At 38.5% G+C, this 17573-nt stretch overlaps 1 protein-coding gene and 1 pseudogene across 7 annotated transcripts in view; both read right to left on the reverse strand.

Annotated features, from left to right (window-relative positions):
• The window catches only part of TRIM69 (tripartite motif containing 69), a 38889-nt gene that overhangs the window by 8791 nt on the left and 12525 nt on the right, over positions 1-17573 (reverse strand). For 2 of the 7 annotated variants that reach the window (XM_058737890.1, XM_058737889.1), the window contains exons 2-3: positions 3453-3929; positions 2520-2681 (exon numbers count right to left, since the gene is read on the reverse strand). In XM_058737890.1, the coding sequence (XP_058593873.1) occupies positions 2520-2681; positions 3453-3929 (639 nt within the window). Of the gene's footprint in view, positions 1-2519; positions 2682-3452; positions 3930-17573 lie in introns of those variants that run through there. The other 5 variants (XM_058737893.1, XM_058737892.1, XM_058737894.1 and 2 more) reach the window with 4 other exon arrangements.
• On the reverse strand, positions 13492-14658 carry LOC131516640 (cell division control protein 42 homolog; annotated as a pseudogene).

Below are 17573 nucleotides of genomic sequence, written 5' to 3' on the forward strand. Positions count from 1 at the left end.
CGGTGAACCATCTGACATCCAGGCTTCTCAGATCCTTATCCTCATCATTTCTAGTGATCTCCCCTGTATCTACTCATTCTTTTAATCACACAGGACTTTATCATCCCCAGCCATTTCACTACCTCCAAAATTAACTTCTTTTAAAAAAAAATTGTTTTTAAGTTTATTTATTTATTTTGAGAGAGAAAGCGCACGCACGATCACGAGTAGGGGAAGGGACAGAGAGAGAGGAGAGAGAGAAATCCAAGCAGGCTCCACATGCTGGCAGCACAAAGCCTAATGTGGGGCTTCAGCTCACAAACCATGAGGTCATGACCTGAGCCAAAATCAAGAGTCGACACTTAACCAACTGAGATACCCAGGAACCCCAAAATTAACTTATTATGCTCACTTAGATACCTCTATAGAAACAATTATTGGGTATCATTGAAACCTCTTATTCATTGACCCCCTCCATTTCTGTTCATCATCTTCTCTGTCTCCATGTCCCCTTTTGTCCAGGTTGGATTCTATGGTCCATCATTATAATGGCACACTTAAAATTCACTCTATCCTCTAGCTCACACATCTCCAGTCTTCCTTTTGCCTATTTCACTACTATTCTCAGTCTTATTTGTTGGTTTTGTATCCTCTAACCGAGCTCTGAATATTAGAGTTATTTGATTTTTTTTTTCCCTGGGCTCTTTCCCCTTCTCATTCTGCATTCTCTTTCTAGGTAATCTCCTCTTCTCACACAGATTTAAATCAGTCTGTATGCTGACTTCTTATTTCCATCCTAGATCAACTTCCAAGGTCTAGATTCCTGTATCCAACTACCTATTTGACATTTCCACTCACCCCTCACATCTAATCAGTCACCACATCCAGGTTTGTTTTTTTTTTTTTTTTCAATCTCAAAAGTATATGCCAAAGCTGTTTATTTCTATCTCCACTGCTTCTCTTGTCCAAGCCACTCTCACTATTCTCTGGGATTACTGCAGTAGCCTTCTAACCATTATCCTGTCATTGTCTCTCTTCTCACAGCCACTGGACTGATATTTTCAAAATAAGGTGAAATCATGTCCTATCTAAACCCTTTAATGCCTTCTCATTATTCATAGGATGAAGTTCAAAATTCCTAATTTATCTCCAAGGACCCACATAATTGGGCCCATATCCACCTCTTCAATCTCATTTTGCTTACCATGATCTAATTTTTTTAGCTTCTCTCTATTTAACATAGCAACTAGTTTCCTATCAGGACTTTTCCATATGTTCTTTGCTCTTCATAGAACATTCTTCTCCAGGCCACTTCCTTCATATTCCTCTCAATCAGTTCCCTTGGCTAAGTTACTTATCCTTCAGTTCTCAATTAAAAAAAAATTTTTAATGTTTATTTATTATTGAGAGACAGAGAAAGACAGAGCATGAGCATGGGAGGGGCAGAGAGAGGGGGAGACACAGAATCTGAAGGAGGCTCCAGGCTCTGAGCTGTCAGCACAGAGCCCAATGTGGGGCTCAAACTCACAAATAGTGAGCTCATGACCTGAGCTGAAGTCGGACACTTAACTGACTGAGCCATCCGGTGCCCCTGGTTCTCAGTTTTTAATAGGTGATTTCTTCAGAGAATACCCTTTCCCTAGCCTAAATTAGTTCTTCATGTATATGCTCTTGTAGCACGCTTTACCTTCATTCATAGTAATTATCACCGTTGTCATTTTATTGCTATTGATGGGATCACTCAATCCCATTAATCTGTTTCCCACCCTAGTGTAATATAGTATCTAGTATAATGCCTTACCCACTCAATAATTTTTTTTTTTAATGAATGAATGTTGACTGTAATAGCTGAACTAGGAACTCTTACAACAGAAACAACATTCTCTGGAGACATTATTTCCATCTATCCTTCTTCTTTCTCTCATTGTGCATATTTCTGTACAATGCCAAATGCCAGAGAATACCCTCCTCCATAGAATAATTAATGAAGAAACAGAACTCCCAGTTTAGCCCCATAACCCAGGGACTGCTTTGCCAAGTTTCTAACTATTAATTGTCCTAGATCCCCTGTATATATAAAACAGCAATAGTTTATTTATTTAGTTTGAGGGGAGCTAGGAAAGATCAAATCAGATGATAAAAACCAGCAATCCAAGAGACCTTCAATCAGAGGTAGCCTGATTGTAAACTCAAAAGAAAGGTATTTCTTTGGACATAGCAATCCTTAGTGCATTTTTCTGATAAATTCCTTATTTTGCCATATATAAAGGGAAAGACCAGACACATCACAAACCCAGAACAATCACCTAGCGATGGGGACATAAGAAGGATCAGCATATAATGGGAAAGTTCAGTGTGCTCTCTCTGTTGAAGAACCATTGAGAACTTACTTCACTGCTGTATTTCCTTCCATCCTACAGTGTCCATTTTCTAATGCTATAGCCCAGGTGCCATTTAGTGTATCCTTTACACTCACATGGCTGAAGTTACAAGGAAAGTGTTCCAGGTCTATCTCATAGCCCCTCTGCCCTGCTTCTCACCTTGTAAGCAGCAATAGCATCTTTCTGCATATTCTTCAGAGACTGAAGTTCCTTCAGTGTTGTCTCCAGTTGACCCTGGTGGATGGTGAGCTCCTCCTGGGAATACCACACAGACTTAATCCACACTAACTTGGGAGATGAAGGACCATAGGGACATCTCTCCTAAAGCCCCAGAGTGTGAGAAGAAAAAAAAAAAAAAAAAAAGCAAGCTCTTGCTGCAAAAATCTTTCCTTTACCCTGAACTACAATTCCTGTCTCTTCTAAGAATTGTGAAGAATATAACAAGCAGCAGAAAAACTTAGTTTTATGCTCTTATTAGCTTACTGTAGGGGGTTGAAGAAGGTAGTAGAACTCTACATCTTCTACTCTAGTTATACTGTTCTCACTGTCTCTACTTTTACTTACATTATTATCACTTAGAGCACTCATTTCCCATTTCTGCCCATTAAAATGCAAATGATTTCCCAATTCAAGCTTTCCTTCACCACACATCCCCTATTTCAGTTTTCTCTAATCTTCTCTGAAATTCTAAATATTTATGAATATTACAAATGTGATGAAATTTAGCTCTCAATAGTAGAATATCTTGCTTCTGTTGTTTTATTCATTTTGAACTTGCCTAAATTTCAAGACTTTTATAACAAGAGCAATATCTTGTACATCCACATTCTACCCAGTGTCTAGTAGAGTGCTGTCATTGCAGAGTGTAAGTAAATATTTGATTGGGGGAGGGGGGAGTAGGCTTAGAGCTACTCCACTGTTGTTTCCTATCATCAGCAACTCTAGAGAAAGAACGTTGCAAGATATGTTGTATTTTCTAAGCTTACTAATAATCATCTGAATAGAGGGGTGGGGCTGAAAGAAAGAAGAAACCCTACAAAAGATTTTTCCCAGCTTTCCTAAGGCATTATTCAAGGCCCAGGGCTCACCCACCATGAAGAAAGTGACAGCATCAGAGATCTGCAGGAAATCTTTAGACTGCCCCACAGACAACCGAGCATCTTTGCATTGAAAGCAGATCAGTTTCCCATCTGGCTTACTGAATAGTTTCAGGTTCTCTCCATGCTCTGGGCACTGTGGATGGCCCTTGAGTAAGGGTAGCTTCTTAATCTTCTCTACCAGCTTCTCTAGCACAAGGTTGAATGTACAGTTGCTATATTGACATAGCATCTTACACTCAGGACAGAATGTTTCCTTTGCTTGCTGCTTCCAAAAGTTTTGGATACAAGCCTGGCAGAAGTTGTGGCCACAGCTTAGCATCAATGGATCACGGAACCAATCATTACACAGTGGGCAGTGTAGCTCCTTAGTAATATCTTGTATCTGCACTTGAGAGGGTATCTGGGTGATCAGATCATGCACTTCACCATAGTTGCCTGGGTCGATGTTGGAGGAGGGGCTGGAAGATACCTTTGGAAAAAAAAAAAACAGCTAAAATGAATTTATCTTTCTTGCTGCCCATTTCAGCACTCCAGGATAGTGGGCTCCATTCCTTTTTTTTTTTTTTTTTTTTTTTAATATTTATTTTTGAGAGATAGAGAGACAGAGTGTGAGTGGGGGAGGGGCAGAGAGAGAGAGGGAGACACAGAATCTGAAACAGGCTCCAGGCTTTGAGCTGTCTGCAGAGCGCAATGCAGGGATGGAACCCACTTGCTGAGCTGTGAGATCATGACCTGAGGCTAAGTCAAACGCTTAACGAACTGAGTCACCCACGTACCCCTAGTGGGCTGTATTCCTAAAGGAGCTGAGAATTGGTGCAGCCAGAATAAAAGCACCAGCCTCCTCTTTGAAAGTGATCTGATAAATTCATTGTTTTCAAACATTATCATTTATTCCTACTCCCAGCTCTATTTAAAATATAATAGAGAACTAAGACAGAAAAATCAAGAGTATTCAACCAAAGAATGTTTCTACTTATATACCCCTCCACCCACTTTCCCCATGTGTTGTTTAAAAGTTTTACTTTCAATTTCCATTCTACTAGTCACTTCCTTTTTGTTTTGTTTTGTTTTGTTTTGTTTTTTACAAGTCATGTACAAAGAATTGGAAGGTCAATCAGATTCCTCAGTGACATAATATCATCAACCATAATATCCTCCAGGCCTTTCCCCTCCTTTTTAAAGAACACATTATAGAAATAACATATATATAGAAAAATGCAGAATCATGCATAAAACTCAGTGACTTCTCACAAAATGAGCACATCTGTGTAATCATGGCCCTGATCAGGAAACAGAAAACTACCACCATTTCAGAAGTCCCCCAGAGGCCTGCTTCAAGTACTATCCCTCATCAAGGTTGACCCCTGTCTTGACTTCCAACACTATTCATTAGTTTTTCCTGTTTTTGAATTTTATACAAATTCAACCATGTACTATGTACTCTTTTGTTGTTGACTTCTTTTGTCAACCTTACATTTGTGAGATTTATACGTATTGTTCTATGTAATTGTAGTCCATCCATCCTCATGGCTGTATAGTACTACATTGCATGAATATACCATAATTTATTCCTCCATTCTACTATTGATAGACCTTTGGGTAGTTACCAGTTTGAGGCTATTATAAACAGTGTTGCTGAGAACATTCCTGCTCATATGTAAATATACATAGGATTGGCATACATTCACCTTAGTAGATACTGACACACTGTTTTCTAAGTGGCAGTATCGATTTACATGGCCACCAGTGCTGTGAAGACTTAGCATATTCACTTTAGCCATTCTGGTGGGTATGTACCTGTATTACACTGTGGCTTTAATCTATATTTGCCTTATGACTATGGATATTGGGCCCATTTTCAAATGTTAATTGTCCATTTTCATCTCCCCTTTTGGTGAAGTGTGTATTTAGTGTCTTTTTTATTTATTCATAAGAGTTCTTCACATATTATAAATATGAGTTCCTCATTAGATACATATATCACACATATCTGTTTCCACTCTGTGGCTTGCCTTTTCACTTTCTTTCTTTCTTCTTAAAGGACTTTTTTTATTGTTTATTTATTTTGAGAGAGAGAGTACAAGTTAGGGAGGGGCAGAGAGAGAGAGAGGGAGACAGAGAATCCCATGCAGGCTCCACACTGTCAGTGCAGTGCAAAGCCCAACGTGTGGCTTGATCCCACAAACCATGAGATCATGACCTGAGCCAAAACCAAGAGTTGGATGTTTAATCTACTGAGCCACCCAAGCACCCCACCTTTTCACTTTCTTAATGATATCTTTTAATGAGCAAAATTTCTTAATTTTTTAAAACTTAAGAAGTTTTTAAGCATAACATACAGAAAGCCGCATGAAATAAATGTATAGCATATTGATTTAATAGATGAAGAGCCATGAAAGGAGAACCTTGCCAGCTACCCCAGAAATCATCTATATACATACACTCTACCACCTATATGCCCCTCCCGATATTCCTGAGATGATTACTATCCTGAATTTTGTGTTAATCATTTCCTTTGTGGCCTATTTTGATGTTTATATGAACAAAATTATATTTTATGTATTTATGACTTGCTTTCTTTGGTCAGCATAATTTTTGAGATTCATCTGTGTTGATACACAGAACTAAAGATCATTTGTTTTAACTTCTGTATAATATTCTATTGATGAAAATTTATTTACCCATTTTACTATTGATAGCCAATTGGACTGTTTTGGTGTTTTGCCATACAGCCAATGCTACTATGAACATTCTTTCACATGTTTCCTAGTATACACGTGCAAGGATTTTTCTAGGTTATTTAATGTTAAACCAACCTTCTTTTCCTGCAACTAATCCATCTTGATCATGATATATTAATTATGTACTGCTAGATTTGGTTTGGTAATATTTTATTTAGGATTCAACCTCTATGTTCATGACTGAGATTGCTTTTCTTTTTTTTTTTTCCCTTAAGCTATCCTTGTCTGGTTTTCTTATTTAAGTAATACTAACTGCATAAAATTAATTGGGGAGTGTGCCTTCTTTATCTCTTCTCTGAGACTGTGAAAAAATAATAGAATTATCTGTTCCTTGAGTAATTTGGTCAAACTCACCAGTATACCTTCTAGAATTGATGCTTTATTTTCTGATTTTGTATTATCTGGAAGTACTGATTTACTTCTTGAATAGTTATATGATCATTTAGATTTCCTAAAAGAAATGAGAATCAAACTGGCATTGGATTTCTCTTCTGCAACACTAAATGCAAATAATAGAAAATGTCCATAAAGTACTGAGAGGAAAATGTTTGGAACCTAAAATTTGAAGTCTACACAAACTTTTATTCAAATGTCAGGACAAAATAGGGCCATTATTCCTGGAAGTGAAATTATTCCAATGGAATATACTCCCTATTCAGCCTTTCTTTTAAAAAAAAATGCTTAAAGATATACTCTTAAGTTCCATTTCTGGCAATACTGTGAACCATTTATCCTGGGAAACCCACCACTATAAAACACACAGAAATGCCAATTAAGATGTAACAGACATCCTTTGAAATGCATACCTGAGTGTACAAGAAAGTAAAGAGAAATTCCTAAGTCAAAAAAAAAGAATATAGAACAGAAAAGCATTTAGGTAGGTTAGAGTTACTAAGACTCAGGAAAACTCAGATTTAACAATCCTTAGACCTACACCAACATAAGGAGTTGGACCTGAGACTTTTCAATAAAGTTTGGGGTATTTGAAGAACTACAATTTTGGTGAAGGAGTGGCAAAGAAAGACAATAAAGAATGCTAACTACCTTGATCTGGGGTCTGAATGAAAAATAAGCCTGAATTGGTCCATCTTTGCCAATCTCTCAATTGATACTCAACTGACCTTTCTTTAGCTTCATTCTTCTGTGAGTATAAGTGACTTTAAATTTAGAGTCATTACAGAATTTTGTCAAGACTGAACACTTCAGCAATCTTCTGTTTTTCTACTGTTGCACTATAGATTTTTCAGCTGTTTGGTTTCTATACCACTAAATCCCATTTTCTTTATTATCATGCAAAAGTCCCTAATGTTTTTGGTCCACTGCTAGCTATTCCCTATGTTATAGCACAGTTATGGATTTATTCTTTGGTATATATACTTTATGAAAATTGTTTTAATGTTTATATATTTCTGAGAGAGAGAAACAGAGAGTGCAAGTGGGGGGGGGGCAGAGAGAGAGGAGGACAGAGGATCCGAAGCAGGCTTTGCACTGACAGTACAGAGCCCGATGCGGGGCTCCAACTCATGGACTGTGAGATGTGACCTGACCCAAGGTCAGACACTTAACTGACTGAGCCACCCAGGCACCCCATTTTATAAAATTAGGATTTTGACAAGGTGGACAAGTAGGTGCAGCCTGCCATTTTGAGCTGGTAGCCCAAAGTAATACATTAAAACATGTTTTTTAATTGGAATATAGTTGACATACATATTATATTAGGTTCAGGTATACAACATAGTGATTGAATATTTGTATACATTGTAAAGTGATCATGGTAAATCTGGCTACCATCTGTCACCATACAAAGTTGTTATATACTATTAACTATATTTCCTGTGCTGTACATTGCATCCCCATATCTTATTTATTTTATAACTGGAAGTTTGTACCTTTTAATCCCTTTCCTCTATTTTACCCATCCCTTCATCTTTCTCCCCTCTGGCAACCACCAGATGATTTTCTGTATCTGTAAGTCTGTTTCTATTTTGTTTTGTTTGTTCGGGTTTTTTTTTTTCCTCTTTTAAATTTTTTAGAGAGAAAGAGTGCACACAAATAGGGGAGAGCAGGGTAGAAGGAGACAGAGAGAACCTTAAGCAGGCTCCACACTTAGTGTGGCCGGAGACAGGGCTCAATCCCAGAACCCTGGGATCATGACCTGAGGTGAAATCAAGAGTTAGACTTTCAACCAACTGAGCCACCCAGGCACCCCTGTTTGTTCATTTAATTTTTTAGATTCCATATATAAGTGAAATCATACAGTATTTGTCTTTCTCTGTCTGATTTTTTCATTTAGCATAATATCCTCTAAGTTCATTCATGTTGTCACAATATCTATAGATATAGATGATACAGATGATATAGATATAGATATAGATATAGATATAGATATAGATATAGATATAGATATAGATATAGATAGATATCACATCTTCTTTATCCATTAATCTATTAATGGACTCTTAAGTTGCTTCCATATCTTGGCTTTTGTAAGTAATGCTCCAATGAACATAAGAGTGAACATATCTTTTTAATAAAATTAATGTTTTTGTGGGGTGCCTGGGTTGCTCAGTCAGTTAAGCATCTGACTCTTGGTTTCAGCTCAGGTCATGATATCTGAGTTCATGGGTTTGGCCCCACAGCAGGCTCCATGCTAACAGCACAAGGCCTGCTTAAGATTCTCTCTCTCCCTCTCTCTTTGCCCCTCCCCTGCTTGTGCATGCTCTCTCTCTCTCAAAAACAATAATAAATGTTTAATGTTTTTGTTTTGTTTGGGTAAATGCTCAAAAGTGGAATTGCTGGATCATGTGGTGTTTCTATTTTCAATATTTTGAAGAACCTCCATACTGGTGTTGCTGCACCAATTCACATTATCACCAGTAGCACATGAGGGTTTCCTTTTATCCACTTCTTCACCAACACTTGTTATTTCTTGTCTTTTTTGTACTAGTCATTCTGACAGGTGTGGAGTGATATCTCATTGAGGTTTTGATTTGGATTCCTCTGGTGATTAATGATATTGAGCATCTTTTTTTAAAATTTAATGTTTATTTATTTTTGAAGAGAGAGAGACAGAGCATGAGCAGGGAAGGGGCAGAGAGAGAGGGAGACACAGAATCCTAAGCAGGCTCCAGGCTCCAAGCTGTCAGCACAGAGCCTTATGCAGGGCTTAAACTCATGAACCGTGAGATCATGACCTGAGCTGAAGTCAGATGCCCAACCAACTGAGCCACCCAGGTGCCCCAGTGATATTGAGCATCTCTTCATGTGTCTGTAGTCCATCTGTATATCTTCTTTGGAAGAACGTCTATTCACCTTCTATGCCCATTTTTTAATTCGATTACTCGTTTTTTCTTTTTTTTCTGTTTGGTGTTGAGTTATATGAGTTCTTCATATATTTTGGATAGTAACCTCGTATCATTTGCAAATATCTTCTCCCATTTAACAGGTCTTTGTTTCATTTTGGTGATGGTTTCCTTCACTGTGAAGCTTTTTAGTTGGATATAGTCCCAATTGTTTATTTTTGCTTTTATTGCCCTTGCCTGAGAAGACAGATAAAAAAAAATATTGCTAAGACTGATGTTCAAGAGTTTACTGCCTATGTTTTGTTTGAGGAGTTTTATGATTTCAGGTATTACATTTAGGTCTTTAATCCATTTTGACTTTATCTGTGTATGGTATAGCCCAGTTTCAGTCTTTTGCATGTTAGCTGTCTAGTTTTCCCAGCACCATTTATTGAAGAGACTATCTTTTCTCCATTGTATATGCTTGCCTTCAATTAATCATCATAGATTAATTGACCATATATGCCAGGATTTATCTCTGGACTCTCTATTCTGTTCCATTGATCTATATGTCTATTTTCTGTGCCAGTATCATACTGTTTTGATTAATGTAGCTTTGTAGTATAGTTTGAAAACTGGGATTGTGATACCTCCAGCTTTGTTCTTTCTCAAGATTTCTTTGGCTATTCAAGATCTTTTGTAGTTCCATACAAATTTTAGGATTATTTGTTCTAGTTCTATAAAAAATGCTATTGGTATTTTGATAGATATTGCATTGAATCTATAGATTGCTTTGGGTAGTATGGATCTTTTAACAATATTAATTCTTTGAATTATGAGCACAATATATCTTTCCATTTGTGTCATCTTCAATTTCTTTCATCAGTGTCTTATAATTTTCAGAGGATAGGTATTTCACCTCCTTGGTTAAACTTATTCCTAGGTATTTTATATTTTATTCTTTTTGGTGCAGTTGTAAATGGGATTGTTTTCTAAATTTATCTTTCTGCTACTTCATTATTAGTATATAGAAACACAATAGATTTCTGTATATAATTTTGTAGCCTGTAACTTTACTGAATTCATTTATTAGTTCTCATAGTTTTTGGAGGGGTCTTTCGGGTTTTCTATGCATAGTATTATGTCATCTGCAAATAGACAGTTTTAGTTCTTCCTTATCAATTTGGATGCTTTTTCTTTCTTTTTCTTCTCTGATTGCTCTGGCTAGGACTTCTAGTACTATGTTGAATAAAAGTGGTCAGAGTGGGCATCCTTGTCTTTTTCCTGATCTTAGAGGAAAGCTTTCAGCTTTTCACCATTAAGTATGATGTTACCAGTGGGGTTGTCATATATGGCTTTATTATGTTGAGTTATGTTCCCTCAATACTTGTTTTGTTGAGAGTTTTTATGGGGAATGGATGTTGAATTTTGTCAAATGCTTTTTCTGCACTTGTTGAGATGATCAACAACTATCAGACAATAAAAGGAAATCAAAGGCATCAAAATTGGCAAAGAGAAGTCAAGCTTTCACTTTTTGCAGATGACATGATATTATACATTGAAAACCCGATAGACTCCACCAAAAGTCTGCTAGAACAGATACATGAATTCAGCAAAGTCGCAGGATACAAAATCAATGTACAGAAATCAGTTGCATTCTTATACACTAATAATAAAGCAACAGAAAGGAAGCAACAGAAAGACAAATATAGACAAATATAGAAACTGATCCCATTCACAATTGCACCGAGAATCATAAAATACCTAGGAATAAACCTAACCAAAGATGTAAAAGATCTGTATGCTGAAAACTATAGAAAGCTTATGAAGGAAATTGAAGAAGATACAAAGAAATGGAAAAACATTCCGTGTTCATGGATTGGTAGAATAAATACTGTTAAAATGTCAATACTACCCAAAGCAATCTACACATTCAATGCAATCCCAACCAAAACTGCACCAGCATTCTTCTCGAAGCTAGAACGAGCAATCCTAAAATTTGTATGGAACCACAAAAGACCCCAAATAGCCAAAGTAATATTGAAGAAGAAGACCAAAGTGGGAGGCATCACAATCCCAGACTTTAGCCTCTACTACAAAGCTGTAATCATCAAGACAGCATGGTATTGGCACAAAAACAGACACATAGACCAATGGAATAGAATAGAGACTCCAGAATTGGTCCCACAAAAGTATGGCCAACTAATCTTTGACAAAGCAGGAAAGAATATCCATTGGAAAAAAGACAGTCTCTTTAACAAATGGTGCTGGGAGAACTGGACAGCAACATGCAGAAGAATGAAACTAGACCACTTTCTTACACAAAATAGACCACTTTCTTACACCACTTTCATACACAAAAATAAACTCAAAATGGATGAAGGACCTGAATATGAGACAGGAAACCATCAAAAACCCTAGAGGAGAAGCAGGAAAAAACCTCTCTGACCTCAGCCACAGCAATTTCTTACTTGACACATCTCCAAAGGCAAGGGAATTAAAAGCAAGAATGAACTATTGGGACCTCATGAAGATAAAAAGCTTCTGCACTGCAAAGGAAACAATCAACAAAACTAAAAGGCAACCGACGGAATGGGAAAAGATATTTGCAAATGACATATGGGACAAAGGGCTAGTATCCAAAATCTATAAAGAACTCACCAAACTCCACACCTGAAAAACAAAGAATCCAGTGAAGAAATGAGCAGAAGATATGAATAGACACTTCTCTAAAGAAGACATCCATATGGCCAACAGGCACATGAAAAGATGCTCAATGTCACTCCTCATCAGGGAAATACAAATCAAAACCACACTGAGCTATCACCTCACACCAGTCAGAGTGGCCAAAATGAACAAATCAGGAGACTATAGATGCTGGAGAGGATGTGGAGAAATGGGAACCCTCTTTCACTATTGGTAGGAATGCAAACTGGTGCAGCCTCTCTGGAAAATAGTGTGGAGGTTCCTCAAAAAATTAAAAATAGATCTACCCTATGACCCAGCAATAGCACTGCTAGGAATTTACCCAAGGGATACAGGAGTGCTGATGCATAGGGGCACTTGTACCCCAATGTTTATAGCAGCACTTTCAACAATAGCCAAATTATGGAAAGAGCCTAAATGCCCATCAACTGATGAATGGATAAAGAAATTGTGGTTTATATACACAATGGAATACTACTTGGCAATGAGAAAGAGTGAAATATGGCCTTTTGTAGCAACGTGGATGGAACTGGAGAGTGTTATACTAAGTGAAATAAGTCATACAGAGAAAGACAGATACCATGTATTTTCACTCTTGTGTGGATCCTGAGAAACTTAACAGAAGACCATGGGGGAGGGGAAGGGAAAAAAAAAAGTTAGAGAGGGAGAGAGCCAAACCATAAGAGACTCTTAAAAACTGAGAATAAACTGAGGGTTGATGGGGGGTGGGAGAGAGGGGAGGGTGGGTGATGGGTATTGAGGAGGGCACCTGTTGGGATGAGCACAGGGTGTTGTATCGAAACCAATTTGACAATAAATTTCATATTAAAAAAAAGAAGATAAGGGAAAAGAGTAATGAAAAATGTTATAACAAATTCAAGTACTGATAAACAGTATTATAGTCTCCACTTCAATGTTACTAACACATCACAAATTATACTGATACATAGAATAAGAATTTCATCATAAGTTAGTGTCAAATAAGAATCAAAGTACAAGTATGTGTCCATATAACATTTAATAAACTAGCTTACCTGCCCTTAAAAAAAAAAGGGTAGAGGGGCGCCTGGGTGGCGCAGTCGGTTAGGCGTCCGACTTCAGCCAGGTCACGATCTCGCGGTCTGTGAGTTCGAGCCCCGCGTCAGGCTTTGGGCTGATGGCTCGGAGCCTGGAGCCTGTTTCCGATTCTGTGTCTCCCTCTCTCTCTGCCCCTCCCCGTTCATGCTATGTCTCTCTCTGTCCCAAAAATAAATAAAAAACGTTGAAAAAAAATTAAAAAAAAAAAAAAAGGGTAGAGAGAAAAGGCAACTTTCAAAAAGGAGTATGTTATTAAATGAGTTATTTACTATACTCCTTCCTAAGAGCACCAGGTGGGGGACAAGTGTTCTAAACTAGATCTAGGAAGTGGAATGTGGAGTTATTCTGTCCTCTTCCCCTTAAGGGCTGTAAAATGGTTACTGAATTTAAAAAACATGACTAAATGAAAACAAACCCCACACATACCCCCCCAAAACAAAAACAAAAAAACCCTAAATGTTCCAGATTATTCTGCAGAGTGAATGGAGCCCTGGAAGCAGCTCCCAACAACCAAATTAGTCTTTTACACAGTCATCACAAGCATGCCTTGCTTTTAAACAAAAAAAAAATTTTTTTTGAAACAACAAAACAAAAACTAGTACTAACCACTTTTCTAACAATACACAATTACTCAAATTAACTAGTACTGAGAGGGGGAAAGGGACCATACCTGTGGGCCTTGTCTCACACGAGTGCATGTGGGTAGGTGCAGGGCATTTGTCATTATTGCAAAAACGAATTTTAATTTTTAATCTTTAGTTTGATTTAACATTGCTTTTCGTACGATGCTGACACCAGCTGCATGGAAAGGGCTCTGGAGATGTTCATAGCAGCACACATGTGTGGGTCTTCTTCGGTTCTGGAGGCTCCAGTGTAGCCAATATTGCTTCATCAAATACATTCTTTAGGCCTTTCTGTGTGAGTGCAGAACACTGCACATACTTGACTGCCTTCAGGTCACAGGCCAGCTTTTCAGCAGTCTCTGGAGTGGTAGGCTTCTGTTTGCTTTTGACAAGTTTCTCAGTCGAAGAGGGGTCATCTCGGAGATCGATTTGGGTCCCAACAAGCAAGAAAGGAGCCTTCGGACAGTGGTAAGTTATCTTAGGCACCCAATTCTCCTTCACATTTTCAAATGAGGATGGAGAGACCCCTGAAAAACAGACTAGAAATACATCTGTTTGTGGATAACTCAGCGGTCGTAATCTGTCATAATCCTCTTGCCCTATAGTATCAAAAAGTCCGAGAGTATATGGCTCTCCACCAGTCATAACTGTGATTGCATAGTTGTCAAAAACAGTCGGTACATACTCTGATGGTAATTTGCTGTGTAGGATATCAGGAGACATGTTTTAGCAAAGGCACCATTGCCCACAACACACTTAATTGTCTACATTGCTGAAACAGTTTTGTATCCACTTTAAATATTTCAAATTCAATTTTGTATCCACTTTAAATATTTCAGATTCAGTAATGACCTCTGCTTCTCCTCCAGGGTGTTGGCAGCACTCTCATTTATTGTATTCTTTAGCTCTGATTGGTTCTATCTATCTTTTATTTTCCATCTCTTTGTTGAAGTTCTTACAGAGTTCTTCCATTCTTCTTCTAAGTTCATTGAACATCTTTATGACCATTACTTTGAACTCTTTATCACGTAGATTGCTTATCTCCTTTTTGTTTAGTTCTCTTTCTGAGGTTTTATCTTGTTCTTTCATTGGAACATATTTCTTTGTCTTCTCATTTTGTCTGTCTGTTATCAGCTATACTTCCTATTCTTGAAGGTAGTAGTCTTATATAGAAGTCATCTTGTGGGGCCCAGAAATGCAGTCCCTCCTGGTCATCAGAATCAGGCACTGTAGGGGTATTTCCTGTGTAGGCTGCATGTGCCCTCCTGTTGCTTGGGCTGCAACTGCTTTGAGCATGCTGGTGAGTGTGGCTGGTCCTGGGTGTAGCTGGCTGCAAGGCCTGGCTGTGACCATTGCAGGTGTGTTGGTGGGCAGGTCTGGCCCCCCTGCCTCCCAGGACAGGAGTCACTTTTCAAGGCACCAGTCCCAGCTGAGGCTGCCTGCTTGGTGTGATGATTGAGGGTGCAGCCACTTGGGGGGAACACCTGGTGAGGCAGATTGGGCATTGTGGGTCTGCGGGGGAACACAGGGACAGGCAATTTGTACTAGCAAGGTAGGTGGAGAGTGTCAGAACTGGCACCTGCCAGCATCAAGCCAACTAGGCTGAAGGAGGGCAAGAAAAATGGTGCCTTCTGTGCTTCTTTTCCTGGACAAGGTTCCTACAGATCCTTGCCCTGTGAGCACACACCTAAAATTAATCAATAAATATCCTTCACTTATACGCTACATGATTTTTAAACAGCTATCTCTGTGCTGGGTCTTGGAGCAAGAGAGATTGTTTGTGGGCCCTTTAAGAGTGGAGTTTCAGTTTCCTATAACCCTCCAATTCTCCCAGAGTTAAGCCCCACTTACTTTCAAAGCCAGATGTTATGGGGACTTCTCTCCCCAGTGCAGATTCACAGGGTGCCCGATATGGGACTTGAACCCCTCACTTCTCTGGAAGGACTTCAGTGCCCGTGTTATCCTTCTTCCTTGCAGGTCACCACACCAACGTTTGGTTTCCAACCAGACTGCATCACTTTCCCTCCTGCCCTTCTCAGTGTGGCTCTTTAATTATATCTTTGGCTGCTAGTCTCCAGGTCATTCTCTGAGAGAGTTGCTCTATATGTGCTTGCAGCCTTGTTATGTCCATGGAAGTTGGTGGGCTCAGGATTTTCCTACTCTGTGATCTTCCCCTCCAATCCCAAAGTAATACATTAAATTTTTTTTAACATTCATTCATTTTTGAGAGACAGGGAGAGACAGAGTACAAGCTGAGGAGGGGCAGGGAGAAAGGGAGACACAGAATCCAAAGCAGGCTCCAGGCTCTGAGCTGTCAGCACAGAGCCTGATGCAGGGCTCAAACCCACAAACCACAAGGTCATGACCTGAGCCAAAGTTGGATGCCTAACCAACTGAGCCACCCAGGCAGCCCCAAAGTAATACATCTTAAATCACAGAATTTCAGACTTGTGTATGCAAAATTTCTTTTACATGTTGCTTTCCTGGCTCTGCTCTAATCATATCACCTACGTGACCACCTCTGTCTATGTATGACTATGTACCTAAAAGGAAGTTGTAAAAAACAAACAGAAAAAAAAAAAAAAGAAGTGAGAAGGTTAGGAAAGATTATTTTCCAAAAGAGAAGCAATTGTAGAGAAGCAACACATCATTTCTGAATGATTTCCATAATCCATTCTTTTTATAATCAAGCAGACATCTCAAGCCAGCAAATCTACTCTTATTTATTCTAGGTAGACTTGGATGTCCAAGTTGGAACTCAATGAACTGAGCAGGTGCTATAATTACCTAGTATTTCCCACCTTTCATTTTGAGAAGAGTACTCAGGAAAAAAATTCTTTTTTTCTCTGTAGTTCTAAACACTTTTGGGATTTTGGTTTTGGGACTCAGTAGAGGCTCTAGATAAGACTTTAAGAACATCAATCAGTATGGGGTACCTGAGTGGCTCAATTGGTTAAGTGTCCAGCTTTAGCTGGGTCATGATCTCACAGTTCATGAGTTCAAGCCCTGCATCGGGCTCTCTGAGGTCAGCGTGGAGCCTGCTTTGGATCCTCTGTCTCCCTCTCTCTCTGCCCCTCCCCTGCACGCTCTCTCTCTCTCTCTCAAAAAATAAGTAAACATTAAAAAAAAATCAGTGAAACAGGAGTAGTCAGGGAAAGGATTAAACTGGAAAAGGAGCCCAACCCTTTCTATTGATTGAAATGGTAACCATCACACACTTTTCTACAGAGTAACGTTGCAATGAGCCCTTAGCAGCTGCTAGATTCATTTTATTTTCTCACCTACACCAAATATGCTTAATCCCCAACTTTTAATTTTAAGTACTAAACTCAGTTTAGTACTTAAAATTGAAAAAATTGAATTCAGGACTGACGTCACTAAGTTCTCCAGGAAGAACTCCACAAACAACTATTGAACTTGCAAAACTGTTCAAGCCCCACGTCCGGCTCTGTACTGACAGCTTGCTCAGAGCCTGGAGCCTGTTTCAGATTCTGTGTCTCCTTCTTTCTCTGCCCCTCCCACACTCATGCTCTGTCTCTGTGTCTCAAAAATAAATAAATGTTAAAAACAATTTTAAAAAATATTTTGGAACTAGATGGAGGCAATAGTTACAGAATATTGTGAATATGCTAAATGTCACTGAATTGTACACTTTGAAATGGTTAATTTTGTCATGTAAATTTTT

Source organism: Neofelis nebulosa, chromosome 7 (assembly GCF_028018385.1).
Source record: "Neofelis nebulosa isolate mNeoNeb1 chromosome 7, mNeoNeb1.pri, whole genome shotgun sequence".
NCBI classification, from domain to species: domain Eukaryota; kingdom Metazoa; phylum Chordata; class Mammalia; order Carnivora; family Felidae; genus Neofelis; species Neofelis nebulosa.